At 44.9% G+C, this 15,895-nt stretch overlaps 1 protein-coding gene across 1 annotated transcript; it reads right to left on the bottom strand.

Annotated features, from left to right (window-relative positions):
- WEE2 (WEE1 homolog 2 (S. pombe)) lies at positions 1-12,294 on the bottom strand. The gene is made up of 11 exons (XM_010181161.1): positions 11,950-12,294; positions 8,704-8,903; positions 7,828-7,873; positions 5,159-5,331; positions 4,360-4,481; positions 3,300-3,446; positions 2,398-2,499; positions 1,981-2,066; positions 1,313-1,483; positions 1,082-1,224; positions 1-148 (listed from the first exon to the last, which is right to left on the bottom strand). Exons 1-11 carry the CDS (start codon positions 12,280-12,282, stop codon positions 1-3), a joined length of 1,671 nt encoding a protein of 556 aa, XP_010179463.1. The 5' UTR covers positions 12,283-12,294.
- Between the last annotated feature and the right edge of the window lie 3,601 nt (positions 12,295-15,895).

Raw genomic sequence — 15,895 nt, 5'->3', positions numbered from 1 at the left:
TCAGTAACCCAAAGTAAAGCTAAATGAGCGACAGCTCTTCCCTCCCACCAGGCGCTTTCTGTTTTGCTTAGAAGACTCTTGCAACTTGCCACTTCCTAAAGGCTGGTCCTTCATGAGGGTCTGGGCAAGGCGGGCTGCTTTAAGTTCCCTGCAGGGGTGAAATGGAAGGAAGAGGAGAGGAAGAAAACCACATCATGCATGAATCCCCATCAGCTGCAGAAGAAAGCTATGAACTGTCTTGCACAAAAGTTTTACTGCAGCACTCCAGCATTGCTGGAGGGTGGTGAGTTTTCACCCCAGTGGGTGACATGAAGATTACTGTAGGTTTCTTTAGAGTTTCTACTTCAGAACAGATCAGCTTTGAATGTTTACTAACTGTGCATCAGGTCAGCAACAGACATCTAACTGGCAGCATTATGAAGAGCCCCTAGCTCAGTTTCTCTCTCACTGTTTTGGATATTTGTGATGGGGGAATCTTAGCTCAGCACCATCTTATGCAGCACAAATACCCTAAAGACACGTGCTACTTTTCCATTGCCTTTTCTCCCTGATGCTTGCTGCTCTTCCAGAGCATATGCTGTCCTATCTACATGGAAAACCTGTTCCCTAGCTGACTAGCGCACTAAGAGGAGTGGTGGGGCAGTTCCAAATCCCAGCACCTCAAAACATTAATGTCAACAGCAGTGAGAGGGAGCAAGGGGAAGACAGTATCTGCCACCACCTGATACTTCTGTTCCTTCTGCACTAGGCCACTGTTTCACTGCAGTATCAATTCCTCATCTGCCCACAGGCTGAATATTGTACCAGTCACCAGCATTAATAATATTTCCATCACCAGTGGTTGCAGAAAATGTGCAAACTCACTGCTCTAATTTAGCCAACACCTCAAAGCCAGAAGTGAATCACAGCTGCTTTGGCACTACAAGTCCCTGCTACAGCCCCATCACCCTCCCAGCTCCAGACACAGGAGCTGACTGGGTATTTCTGCACATTTCTCCCAACACTACCACCCTACATTCAAGCCTGATGACCAGCACTTGTTTTGCCTGTCTTCTCCCCTTCGTGCCCAAGCCAGCCCTACCTTTCCAGCATGGCAGTCTTGCACTTCTCATCATTTAGCTGCTTCTGGAGCTGCACAGCTTTTCCACGTGAAGGACGGAGAACTGGATGTTTAGTAAGAGCTGTGGCAGAAGGTCTTTCAGCTGGGTCAGGATGGATCATGAGCTAGAAGGCAAAGGAGTTCAGGGTTTAACACTCCCTCTGTCACATGTCAGCTGGAAAAGCCTCCACCCTGTCAAGACTACTTCCTCACCTTGAGGAGTTCAAGAAAGTGTTGTGGAAGCTCCTGGGGGATCAGTGGGATATTGCCTTCACGGATGTGGTGCCACATGGCCCCGTTGTGAGGCAGTGGTGCTGCGCCGGCTGCTAGAGCTACTGTGAGGGCCAAGGCAAAGATGTCTGCCTTTGGCAAGTGGCAGTATTGCTGCAGAGAGAAGATAAACAGCTACAGAAAGGGAACATCTTGCTGTACTGAACAGAAGCAAGGTGGGATACCAGCTCAAAAGAAACAGCTAAACCAGTGTGTGTATGACTACATGGTCAGTGTTTTTGTTCTACAAGGCATTTGTCTGGGTGCATATATTCCTCAGTAGTCACAGCCAGCAGTTTAATCTCAGCTGGGTGTTTAAATGAGACGTCTCCAAAGTGATAAAATTTTGTCCCATTCATCTCTTGTAGGTAGAAGAGTTGCAATAATCTAATTATAAAGTTACTTATCAAGTACCTTAAATATTTACAGGACAAAACCCACACCTAAACTATTCTAAAGAAAGTGTTACTTTTGCCAATTTCACAGCCAGACCAGACACAAGAAAGAGGAAGTAGGGTAAGGAATATGCCAGACTAATTATTTCACTACAGTGGATCTCTCCCCACTTACTCACCACCCTATTCTCCCCACCTCCCCACCAGCAGCTGTACCTCTTGCAAAACCTCATTGGCCAAAAACCGTCTGTCTCCTTCCTCCACCTGGGGGTTTGTTATTGATGTCACATGGCCAAGGTCACCTGAGACAAGGAATGAGCAACTGATGGAGCAAACTGATGTAGATCTCCTCCACCAATAAAAGCCTGCATTTTATATGCACCAGAGTAATCAGGAAATACCGAGTAAGACAGCAAAAGCTTTCTCCTCCTCAGGAATCTGGGCTTGGAAACAAGCACATGAGCCTTCTAGAACTTGTCATCTTAGAGGAATTACTTCTGCCAAGTAGCTGAGGCATTCAGGACTACACCTCAGTTTTGTATTCAAGTCTCTTCAGCCAGCAGGACAGAGCAACATCAAACAGTAATGAGCAGTCCTAATCTTAAGCTAGTTGTAAAGTGGGCTAAAACCTACCAATTTTATACACCACACCAGAAGAGAATTCATCTTCACTGTCACTCTCTTCCTGCCCAGCAGGGCTCGCAACTGTCAGCTTGTGACAGATGAAGATATTACCTGCAAGACAGTGATGTTTAGCAATAGTGCAGTATCAGTAACCAGACTGCAGCAGCCTTACAACTCTGTAGGAATCCCACGTGTCAAGCTAGTTAAGCTTTGCAGCCAGAGAAATTCTGCACATGCTTGCCACCCATTAATCTGCTTTCTGCCCAGCTCACATATTCAGCAACACAGCTGACAGAAGACAGTTGTATCTTGTGCATAAAATATCCCAGTATAATTGACTTTGCTGCCACTCTCTCTGCCCCCCAAGCTAGAAGCATCACACCAGCAGGAAAGAGGATCTCTGCTATAAGGACATAACTATGTGGCTGTGAGTGGGGGACCACTGCCCTGGAGGTGCCCATCCTCAGCTGCGGAGAGGAGAGCTTGTTACTATTTTTTCAGGAACGTAATCCTTCAAGGTAGCTACAATAAAATATTCACTTCTCACTCCACCTCTCACGTGCAAAGGTCAATTGTTGAGCAACACAACAGCAGCAAATAAGGAAGTCCCTGTCTTCATTACCAGCCCTGCTTGCTTCATCAGTATGAAAGCGATTCCCATGAGCCAGGATTATGAAGATCATGAGACAGAAGTAAAATGCTGCCAATTATCAGAAAAGGCTGTTTTAGAGTAGCAGGAGTGCCAGGATTAAAAAAAACACAACAAACAAACTCACTCTTCTGGGTTCACCTTTTAGGGCAAGATCCTCTTTCCTTTGAAGTACTATAATAGGTCCAGTCAGAAGGACAGGTCCTGCCCCTGGAGGGTCAATTGGAGGGCCCTCCACAAATGAGGAGAGGACTATACTTACTAGGTTTGATATCCAGGTGTGCGAGGCCAGAGTTGTGGATGTATTTTAGCCCCATAGAGACTTGTAACAGTATTTCCTTCAGCTCTGCTTCTGGGAAATACTGACCAAGCTTTGCATTTTCCAGCAGCGCATCTTGGAGACTCCCACCTAGGTGAAGACAGCCACTCTGAGACATGACAAAGGTTTTATGGAGCAGCATGTTTGCAATATCTTAGAAGAAAAACTATTTCCCAGAGCACTTGTAGGCTTGCTAGTGACAAACCCCAACCAGACCAGTTACATATGCTCTAGTGATCAAACTTGGGCATCGCCATTTGGCTTCAGCTAATCCATTGCCTTGGAGTGCCCTGCCTCCTGCCTGCCAAGGATTGAGCAACTGCAGTTCTACCTACAGCACCAGAAGAGCTGACCTGGTAGTGATGCTGATGCTGCAGCAAGTGAACAGCAGAAGAGTTTATTTTTGTGATGCTTATGGGCAGAAAGCAGGTATATGAATGGTGGAGCCAGGAAATTAGGCTCCCACTACCAGATTTTTGATTGAAGAATGTTACATTTGACACAGCAATGAAGTTTTGTGAGTCTCCATTAAGGCACTCTGGCTATTTCAGGACTAGCAAATACCTGCAGCTGTTGAACCTTTTCTTCTAGCCAGGAGGCAAGGTGCCTTCATCCCAGCCAGGCAGACGCTCTTCAAATCACTACTCCCCTTACTTAAGAAGGGTTTGCTTTCAAGATACAGGGTGCTTAAGTTAGCTGCTCCTTAGTCACTCACACCAGGTTTCACCTGGACAATCCCAGACACAGCTCTAAGCATCAGCTTGGGGAATACTTTTCCAGACCAGCCAACACAGAGGAACCATTTTAAAATCCCACAAATTAGAGGCTATTCAGTACTTTTAAGACATTGGCACCATTCAGAACTTTGTCTAACTGCTGGGAGCCCTTACTGGATTCTCTATGAAACTACAGCCCCAATGCTGTTTGTTTTGCTGTAAGCTAAAACCTCCCATATTTAACTACAAAAGGTAGCCGAGATCTCAACCTTTACCACAGCTCTTACCATTGCAGTGTTCATTTTGAATAATCATGTGACCATCCTCTGCCCACGCCGAGTAGTAGCGCACAACATGGGGATGGTGTCCAAGGACAGCGTGAGCATAAACCTCACGCAGTGCCAGCTGCCTAGAGAAGCATGCACAGAAAAAACAGTGGTGACAAAGTGCCAGGGTCCTGCTTGGGACCATGAGAGGAACCCTGGTTTGCAGCCCAGCTTGAGAAAGGGAAAGAAGAGGTGTTTAGGACTCTCTTGGGTTTTGGCAGATGGACTGGCTCTCACTGTTGCTAAAGCAAAACCTGCCCCTTCCCTTGAAAGAACGTTGAGGAAAACCACATCCATCTTGCTGAGCAGCTGTCAAAAAATAATTACTAGGAAAGTCTTTTGTTAAAAGAGGCAAAGGCAGCTTCAAAGACTTCACTTCAGCATGCAGGATGATGTTAGCTGGTCAGTAGATATGTGAGCAGTGCTGGCCATACAGCAGGGCAGGGACATACCACAAAATAACTATTTGACAGTTATTATTTTAAAGAAATTGGCTGCATGGACCTCAGGAATTCAGGTAAGCTGTCATCTCACTTTGCAATGGATGTGGCTTCTGTCTTTTCTCAGACATTTATAGCCAATCATCCTAAAGCAGTAACCTCCCCCACTATCCCAGCTGTTACCTGGGAGTGCAACAACAGCCAGTTTTCACCCATGCCACCCCTCAGATACCTTTAGATCCACACTCCCTCCTTCCCCATCACACCTCCCAGGAACATGCCCATCATTTCAACTGGCACTTTCCTGCTAGTACACTCACTCATCTGAGGATCCTGCCAGAGGCCTCTTGGAGCGTTTGATGGCATAAACACATCCATCAAGGCGCTTGATGCACTTGTAGACAGAGCCAAACTCCCCCACGCCAATTTTTTCTATTTCCAGGAACTCCTTCTGGTAGCGGGAAATCATATTGCTCTCTTTCAGAGGGTATCTCTACAGGTCAGAAAAACAGCAAAGACACAAATATGAGTTGAGAGACTCTCATAATATCTGTCATATTTTAGAGCTGTGTAGCACTTGCCTTCACAGAGCACCCCTGTTGCTCCCTCTCCTGTTCTGGATGTTCATCCAGGCATGCATGCAGTGTGCTGCCAGTTCTTCTTGAAACACTACCTCCCACTTAGATATATAGAGTTTTTTCTGACCACCTAGCAAAGGCCATCTTAGCCTGATTATTTTTAAATCATTATTTGCTAGTCAGAGGTAGAAATTGCAGCTGAGAAGAACAGCAGTCTAGTTGGTGGTATGTGGCTAAGCCTCCTTGGGTTAACACCATTGCATCTCCTTTCGGCAGCGCTGCCCATTCCTAGATCTATGGCTGATGGATTCAGTCAGGGACGAACAGCAGGCAGCAACAAAATACTTGTGTTCTGCCAGCTACTGCAGACTCCAGAGGACCTGTTACCAACCTTGGTAAGTAGAAGTCCAGTACCTCTGAATCAGCCAGACTCATATACTGAACTTGTGTTTAAGTAAGAGCTACCACTTATTTTGAGCTCAGGAGAGAAGCTTGGTGCATTGGCTTAATATGGCCCCAGCTATGTAAGAGCCGCTTTACTCTGGCAGCGAAGGTTGCCCGCAGTGAGGACATTCTGTATCAGCACAGGCTCCTGTCAGGTTTGAAGCACCAGCTGTTGACTAACAGCAGATTAGCAGGTCTCAGTGTATCTGTTTGTATTCCCACAGATTTCTCACCAGGAGCCACTTTTCCACAGAGGGCTGAAAGCCTGCAGAACAGCTGGAACATGGCTATTGCTACAGTAATGGTCACTAGGAAAATGGGAGCTGCTGGTGCTGCTTGTCAACTGGTGTCTACTGGTAGGGGAGGCAAGTAAAGAAGAGATAAGCAGTGGAGCATGAAGTGAACAACAAGAGAGCAGACTAAGTGATTTTTTTTTTTTCTCCTCCATCCTCTTGCATCCCTTACAGCAACAGTGGCTCATGTTGCACAGTGGTTTCCACAGAAAGCACTGCTGTGATTGCCGTGGTATATGACTTTAAAGAGTGACAGTAAAGAGTTGGTCCTCACAGCCAGTAAGATGTGGCCCATATGAAACAGCAGCCTGTCACAAAAGGTTGTATTTCCTAAGGTAGATATATTTTACAGTATCTTTAATAGCTCAAGGAGTAAAGATACCTGCAAGAACACATTTTTAATCTATATTACATGCTCAATCTAATCAGCACACGAGCAGAAAAACATTTCAGTAAGTCACAAGTTACTAGAGGCTTTCTTCTAAGGAAAATATTACCATAGCCCAGAATGTCACCTGGTAGCAGATTTACTCTGCCGCTAGTTTTTCCATGGAGATTAGTTCTTCTGCAATACCAGTCTTCTCAGCTAGAGGGTACCATTATTCTTCCAATAAGCCTTTTTATTTCACCATTACAATAAACGATTCCACCTACTTGCACAAGACAAGATGCTTTCTTCAAGGCGCTGCTCAGAAAAATTGAGGTTTTTTTTAACCTCATCTGAACATAGGTATTTAGTTCAGACGTGGCTTGCTTTCCAGAAACCAGGCAAATGAGTAGCTCCACCCCAGATAAAACTAGGGAGAAGGAAGAAAGCTGTGGGACATGGGTTCCTACACCAGACACCCAGTTCTGCCAGTGCAGCCAGGAGCACATGAGACCTCGCACCCTGCACTGCACAGCCAGGCCAACACTCCCCACCGCTGACATCTGCCAGCAAAGCACAGACATCAGCAACAGCAAGAGGACTTGGCTTTGAGTTGTAAGACAATGTTTGCTATCCTGCAACTACATAAGATGTGGTGGGGCCTTCCTTGGACCCCAGGGCACACAGACACCCCTCAGCTGGACATTTTCCTACTGACAGAGTACAGAATTTGCTGCCTTACTTCAGAAGTTTGCCATTAAGACTACTGCAACTGAAACTGCCCCCAATACTTATCCACATCAGAGCTGTTCAGATCAGTCTTTGTGGTTTTGCAGTGCAGGTCCATATATTATTTGCAACATAAAAGCCATGTTCCATTCACATACAAAGATGCTTCATACGCCGATTCATAGGAACAGCAATACACCTGCTTTTTTGAACCACAAAGGTACAGTTGCTACTTCTGCTAACTCAATAATATAGTAATACAGTTCCCCCTGAGGAACGCAAATTATATTATATTTCCTAAAAAGACCTCCTGACCAAAATTAATGGGTCTTCAGATTATTTGTCAGTGTTTCAGATCTACTTTAGTGCAAGTTTCCTTTAGAGATGGGAATAATTTTTGAGTCTCTTGTCCCAAAAAATGTTAACATGAAACATTCAGCTTGGAATTATTCTGCTATAGGTATTGATCCCCTCATGATGCCATGATTTACATTCTAGTGACAAAATACATTTCATGAAGCACCAAATCTTTACAAGCATCTCATCCTCTCTGTGGACAGAAATACACAGACACTCACCTGTGTAAGCAGCTCATGTTTCATCTGGCTTCTTGGATCAGGATTGCTCCTATAACAGAAGTTTAGAAAAGTCTGGATGTATACTTTCTGTGCAGCAATCAAACTCAGATTTAACATTGAAATATTTTTAACTCCAAACCTTGCTTCACAGTTTAATTAAAGACTTGTTTTTGAGTGTTAATACACAGCAAGTTTCTAGTTCAGTTCTATAAAGAGTGTAGTCCCAGGCTAGGAATTTTTGTTCATTTGTTTATAAAGCCTCCACATACCAACTTCAGTGCTGTCCACAGGACAGAGCAGCATTTTTCAGGGGCATCATTCTCCTAGCCACCTTATGACCTTGCAGAACAAGCTCCCGGTGAAGGGGAGAACTGCCCCACTGCTTTCAAGAGGGAGACCCAGCTGAGCATCTGTTACAGCTAAGGCTATGAAAGAAGCTGAACATTGCAGAGAACAGGTATTTGATTAAGTCTGTGCCTTGGTTAACCCAGACCAGATCCACAACTTTTGCAGGTCAGCAGTAGCCTACACTCATCTTAAAAGCTGTATTACATGCAAACATGCACATCATTTCCTCCGAGTTGTGAGTATTTACGTAACTGAATCAAGCTGCACTCTACCCAAGGTCAAGAAAGAAAGAGGTACAATTTTCTCCTATGGCCATAGCATTGAGGTTAGATGTTGATCCTCCACTTATATCTCTGAACAAAGGAAATGACTTATTTTATCTTTCTATTACCTTCACGTATCTGCTAATGTTTGCTCTGCACCAATGAAAACTACAAAAGTGAATGATTCATTGTTACCAAATAAGTCCAGGTACTAAACATCTCCATTACTTATCTCCTCTCCACCTGTTATTTAAGAGTCACTCACAGCTCTTCTCTGGTCTTCCGCTTGCCATTAGGAAGAAAGAGCATTTGTCGATACGACTCTGGTGTAAAGGGATTAATGTTGACATGAGCAGCTTTGGTAGAGTCATCCGAGTCAGCACCAGGAGTAAATCTCAGATGTTGGAAGCCTTTGGGTGGGATCTTTGTCCCAAATGAAGGAAAGGCTGTCTTTGACAACAGGCTCTGTATTGAGGAAAAAAATAATCTGTCAGATAAGCCAACAAAATGTTTTTGTTGCTGCTATGTCAGAAGATCTCTGCTCTCTGCAAATCAAGGATAACTCTGCTCCCTTCCTCAGGATAGCTAAATCATTAAAACCTGCACGCCTAATTTAGTCATTACAGTTTTCTTCTCCTTACACAAATTACATTCTTCACTAAGCCCTTTCAGATTATTTCCCGCTCACTTAGATGAAGCCTGCAGAGCCATTTTGGCAAGCACAGTCCTCAAGAGGAGCCAGCTGCTCATCTTTTCCACCTACAGAGACACAGAAATTGCATCATATGTTACAATAATGCAGAAGACACAGCTCTGTGGGGCCTGGACTATTGCATCAACTTGGTCAGGACAGGTTTGTCAGAAAGATGAGGTACAACATCACCAGATTTCTCTTTCTGTTACCCAGCAAAAAGCAGCATTAGAATAGGGGAAGCTGGTAGAAATATTTTTATATGGCTACTGGCAAAGTGACCAGAAAAGAGTGAGGAGAAAATTTAAAGTTTCAGATATTAAGTTCAGAAGGAACCTCTGCATCTTCTCATCCAGCTTCCCACAGAAGACAGGCCATTGGTTTCACCCAGCAGCCCAAAACCTTGGGCTGAGTAAAGCCTAACTTCAGAGAAGCACCTAGTTTTGTTCTGAAGACAGAAAACATCTACTTAACTTTCCATGATGATTGGTAATTCTTTGTTAACAGCTTTTTGAAATAAATGTATTTTCTCAGTTTGAATTTAACTTATTTCAGCTTCAAGGGAGTGGTGTAAGGTCCAAAGGGGGTTTTAACATATCTCTTAAAAGCCCTTCAAGAACCCAGAACTTTTTCTGCCATGTTTTTGATCCAACAGTGGTCTCACTCTTGGGAGTAGAGACATGGCTCCAGGATCATATCTAGGAGTTCCTCCCTTCTCTCATTGAAAGTTTTTGGAGACAAAAATAATCTGGAGTTGCTTGCAGTATCCTGCATCCACTGAATTGATGCTGTACTCATGGATATAGAGGGATGTCCCAGAAGTGGCTATACCACACTTGGAAGTTCAGCAGCTTGTTTACTATGACCCTGAAAGTGCTTCACAATCACCATCTCAAGCTCTGACCTGCATTCCCTTGTTCTTAGATGGAAGTTCTGCACATGGATGTATTAAAAGCAGTATATGTCCAAGCCCAATCTGCCCAGCAGCCTAGAAGCTCAGTAGGCTTATGGCTATGTTCTAGTCTAGCCACAAGTCAAGAAAAGGATCTAAACCACCATTGCCTACATGGTGTTTTCCAATTCTGCTCTACTAGGGCTCTATTTTGTAATCAAGCACACTTGGCTCCTGTAACATCATCTGAGCGCAGCTGCTGCCATACAGCACAAGCAAGGCAGCTACCACAACTGGCTCTAGCAATCTTCACCAGGATTGTTTATGTCTACAAAATACCATCATCTTCCTCCTATGCCATGCATCCCAGCTGGGGCTCCAGTGCTCATCTGTCCACAATTGGATGTGACTCTACTCTGTTACACTTTTTCTCCCAACTTCAAGTGTTCCAAGATCAATGCTCCCAACCATGTTTATAAGCAGATGTATGCCCTTTAGGCCCCACCTTTTGCAGCATGCTTGGAAACCAAGACCTTTCTCCCAGAAGACAGCAAGGGGAAAAAAACCTGTTGATTTAGCGCAGTTGCTGCTTATAGGCTACAAGGTGAAAACCCACAGCCAACATGTCATCTACACAACAGCACACACCTAAAGCACCCTGCACTACCAGTAGGCCATCTAGTCTGGAAGAAATTCTAGACCTCTCACCTATTTTGTTATGAGATTCGGGGAGATTTCTTATAGAGGCTCATTGGGAATCCAATCCCCTGGAGAGCAGCAGGCCATTCATCAGTAACTATGACCACATAGTTGGTCATATTTAGCCATAAGACCACACTTCTCTCCATATAATCGGGTTTCTGCAGGAGGACAGAAGTCAGCTCAGAGTACTAAAGGGATTGATCATCTGCGTACCACTTAAGCAAAGGAGCAACCAGTCTATCAATAGGGGAGGGATATCGAGAGAGGCCTGAAAGAGCTACGTATCATTGCAAGTCTTGAATGCCAGAAACCAGTGCACACAAAAGGCATTCTCTAGGAACAGAGAAGCTGACTCCAAATCTCCACTTGTGCTTACAGGAGACAAAAAAAGCTTTTATTATATCCTATACAATAAGTTTCACAGAAAATAAGGGCTGGGACCATTCTCCCAAGAAACTAGCTTAGTAGATAAGTCACATTTTAGGACGTTAACAGAGGAAGACAGGCTAACCTTCCTCCCCAAGCACACATTGATTTGTTACCCCTTCTGCAGCACATTTGCTGCTCTGAGACCAAAGCATTGCTCTCCCCAAATTAATTGGGTAGCTCCATTTCATGCTAAAAGAGAATCAGCATCACCAGACAACAAGCTGGTTGGAGGTATCCAGACTTGCCAGACAAAGTATACCCCAGACATAACACCATTTTCAACTTTTCCTTTAAAGGGAAAATCCACTTGCATCAAAAAAGTGTGCTGAACAGAGCAGGCAGGACAGCTGTCTGTCTCCAAGCTCCCCTGGAGACAACAAACCCCTTAAAAAGAGATGCATTTATCCCTCTGGGAGCACAGGGCAGACTTCCTTCAGAGATTACACAGATGTCTTACAGATGTTTCATCTCCTAAGCATACAAGGGCAGCCAAAGCACATGGTTAATAGTTTTTATTTTAAGTCAGACTGACCCAATGCCAACTATTATGGTTTTAACAACAACCTAGAAAGACTCAAGACACTTTACTCCCACACAGGTTTCTATTCAAACTCACAGAATAAACCTTCCATAGCCAAGAAGTTCATGGTCCAGCTTTTGAAGGAAAGAGTAGACGCTAACAACAGAAACATTAAAAAAAATGCTTTCCACAGAGCTAACAACACACCCTCTCACCACGCATGCAGCGATGCCCCAGACCCTGCCTGCTCAGACACAGAGCTGATACATGCCCTTACCTTTGGGGTGTATGGGGTGTCACACAGCTGTAGCTTTTTCCAGGTGATGTGCAATGGTGTCTCAGCATTAGCCCGGCTCTTACTTACAGCTGGGGAAGACTTCAGGGAAGGACTCATCCAGGCTTTTGTCCTGCTTAGGAAGGTCTCACTAAGCTCTCTCTGAGGGGTTGCTGGCAGAGGACTGCTCTCTTGCCACTTCTGGAACTCATAGCTCCTGGCAGAGCTCGAGCTCGGGGTGTCCTCTTCATTTATGCTTCTGTCTTCGCTCTCTTCACCAGAGCTGGAAAAATCCAGTCGCTGAACAAAGTAATCGCTGTTGTCCCAATCATCCATTTCACCATATAAAATGGAACAGGTAGCGCTGATACTGGCCTGCTTTGTCAGGGGGAGAAGGGCAGAGAGAGAGGAAGATAGCATTATTTATTCAGCCTCTGCCGTGTCTTATCAAAGGCATTAGTTCTGCTCTCCACATACACTCCTCCACCACAATCCTACATACACAGAAACCTTGGTCACTCAGAGATGTCATTTGATGGTATTAGTTAAAGAAGAGTAACAGAATTAGCAAATACTAATCCATTCAGTTACTATTCATGTAACAACAAAAGATTCTGCTTTTCACCTGGTTGATGCAAGTCAGAAACAACTCAGAAGTCACTCCCTTCCCTAGTAAGCCTCCAAGGTAACTTCTCCACCCACCCACTACTCTCATCACACATAGAAACAGAGCTATCAAATCCTAAAGAACAGCACACACCAGCCCTCCTCTCATTCTTTTCTACCTTAAATTTCTCAACCAGAGGAGAAAAAAACCAACCCCATGCTACATACAGCTGTAAAAGCAGAGGGTACCCCAAGCAGTTACCAGATGCCCTACAGAGAAACCTTTTCCTGCCCTGGCATATTTATAATCGCTCCACACACCTGGCCCATTGCTAACAGGAGACACCTGGAGCTCAGCTCAGCTTTCCTGTCCCTAGGAAAGTTGATGGCTGAGGGGTTTTGCTGTGGGTGTGGATTTGCTGTGCCTGCAACCATCTGCAGAAAGCCAGGGCTCCCTCTGAGTCATCTCCTTGCTTCTGCATGCTCTTCCCTCCTCCGGCTTCCCAGGGCCCACAGGGAGGTGATGTTTGCTGACAGCCAGTCTGCTGCATGTTAAACCCACCAGAGATGCAGTCTTTGTGGGCTTTACTTGTAGAAATGATGAGCCTTGTGGTGATGGGGCCTTGTGCTTCCTTCCTTTAACTCTGAATTATCCTTTCCTGCATTTAGATGTGTATAAGTTTGGACAAGCATTGCAGCCTGTGTGGTGAGGTTAGTAGCCTAATTTACAACATGCTAGATCAGGAGAGACTTAGGGACCGTAACACAGGTCTTTTGGGTTCCCATCTTGAGGTTTCAAGGGAGGAGGGAGAAGCTCGCTGTGTGGGTGAAGGTCACTCTGCCACCCACCAGGAGCAGGTCGATGCCTCATCTTGCTGCACCTCTCTGTAAAAAACGGGGATCTTCCTGTGCCTTTGTGAGCCTGCATTTCAAATTGTGACCAGAGCGAGCTTTAAGTAACTGTGAACAAGGTTACAGCAGCATTTTTTCTTGGTGTCGAGGAGAGCTGCTAGAAGAACTTGAAGAAAATGGAAGTGGCCACAGCCCAGAGCAGATGGGGGTTTGTCAGGACCGACATGTGCTTTCCCATGCACATGTCGAGGGGAATTCCCACCAGAAAATCAAGGGACGTGTCCATCTGAGGTCACTCAGCCCTCCTAGCCTGGTCTTAGAATGAAGAGTGCAGCCATACGGGTCTCTGAAGTTGCCTGTTTAGACTGTGAGTAGCAATTAATTTGTGACAGGTCACCAAAGCTGTATCAGGAGAACATGCCAGCAACTCAGTACTGGATTCACTGCTGCATCTGGTCCAGAGGTTGTGGCATTTTTTCCAGGCATGGAGCCTGTTGCTGCTGTGCAGAGCTCGTTCTCCTGCCGGGCAGCTGCGGCGTCTCCCTGTGCCGTACCTTGAGCAAGGTCCAAAAGCCTGGGAGTCCTGCACTGGCTGCTTTTTGCTATGAAAAGCTGTCTCTGAGATCCTCTGAGATCCTATGACAGGACCACTTTAGTACTGCTGTGATCTGACTGTATTAATCAGATGTTTGGTACTCAAAGCCTTGGATAGGAATATTTTATTTTAAAACTGAAGAAATAATGCTTTGAGCCCCCATAACTGCGTTCTGATTAATAACCCAGCAATGAAACTCCTTCAGAACACAGTTTTCAATCCCATTTGAAATATTTTTATTTTTTGTTTCCCCTCAGGGTTTATAAGCAGTCTCCATTCCATTTTTCTAGGGAGGAATGAGATATGTAAAGGAGAAAAGTTGGACTTGCTGTGTAAAGAAGGCCCAACTTGTTCATCTTGCACCTTCTAAGTAAAAGCCACCACATTTTCACTTCATATTTTTCCTGAAGGGCTACTCAAAGATCTGACAACAATTATCTTCGCCCTGAGTTAGAGGGAAATTGTGTTCATTTTCTTTTGAAAGAGAGCTTTTTCTCCTAAAAGGGTCATACTCTTTCCTGACCTACGTCTTTTTGATTTTGATGAAATAATAAAGTAGAAAATGTGACTTTTGGTTTTTGCACATACTTAACAGATGTTGTGCCCTCAGAAGGCCCAGTTTGCTGGCCCAAGTAGCGTAAATAGCTCTGGTGTCACCAAGTCCCTTGTCCCACAAGGGTTTTTTCACCAAAAGCAGAGAGCTCAGAGGGTGATGTTGTTTCTTGTATCTCAGAGCGAGCGCTGACAGCCTCTGCTCCCTGTCTCTGGCTGCTCTCCCCACTGCATCCCCTCCTTCACGCTGGCCTTACACTGCTGTGACCACCCAGCAAAAGGGACCAGGACTGGCTCTGCACCACAAAGACCCCATGCGGGTGGCGGAGGAATTTTTATTTGGGATTTGTTTCCCCTGTCTGGACTGCTGGGAGACAGACTGACATTTGTGCCAGCACCACTGTGGGGATGAAGGAGAGACACGAGCTGTCACTTCAGCAGCACCGATGCGCAAAAAATACTCATTGAAATGAAACTTGGCACCGTCTATATGGTTAAAGCCAGGCATGTGGCAAGTATTTGCAGAATCTGGCTTTTCTTTATACAGTAACAAAATATTGTGCAACGTTTGTTTCTTTTTTTTTTTCTTTACCAGTCACCTTCCATGAAAAACTCCATCTGCTAAATACCACCTACTGCGGTTTATAGCTCTGCAAAGTAAACTTGTGTATGGGCTCTGTGAAACAAAATGCCCACTCGATGTTAAAGCTGTCTGAAATGAAGCTCACAGCAGGTTTTTTTCTCACAAAAAAAACCCAAACCCCACTGCTGAGGAAACTGGATGATGGGTTTCTTAACGGTGTATTCAACACTCAGAGCTGCTCAACAGGAAAAAAGTTAGACAATTAGGGCTTTTATGGCAATATCTTCCCTTTAATTGTGGCCTGCCTAATTGGGTAATCTAATTAATCAGAAAGTTCTAGGGAACCGCGTTAAACCTAATGACACTTAATGGTATTGGTGGTGGTGTACTGAGGATGGTAATTACACAGAAATTGGCTGCCTGTGGATGCCTTGGTTGTGCTCACGTCTCCATCCTTCAGTCTCAAGCTGATTCTGCCTGTTTCTCTGAAAACTGTTTTTCAGCACATATACATACATACATATATATATATATATGTATTCACCAGTATATACTGGACCAGTATCACTGACTCCCAGACCTGTGGCTATCACCTTCCACCGCAGCAATTTAGGGATACAGGAGATTACCCCATTCCAGGCCCTGAGGCTCTCTCTGCTCAACTCCCTGTGCTCTCCCAGTCGGATGTGCCCGACAGGGCTTCTCTTTCTGGCTCCTGCTCAAAAGGGCAGCTGAGTTATATTGGGGTGGCAGCCAGGGGG

This window comes from Mesitornis unicolor, unplaced genomic scaffold (genome assembly GCF_000695765.1).
Source record: "Mesitornis unicolor isolate BGI_N332 unplaced genomic scaffold, ASM69576v1 scaffold45063, whole genome shotgun sequence".
Classification (NCBI taxonomy): domain Eukaryota; kingdom Metazoa; phylum Chordata; class Aves; order Mesitornithiformes; family Mesitornithidae; genus Mesitornis; species Mesitornis unicolor.
The sequence above is the reverse complement of the archived record's forward strand: the minus strand, read 5'-3'. Positions and strand labels throughout refer to the sequence as shown.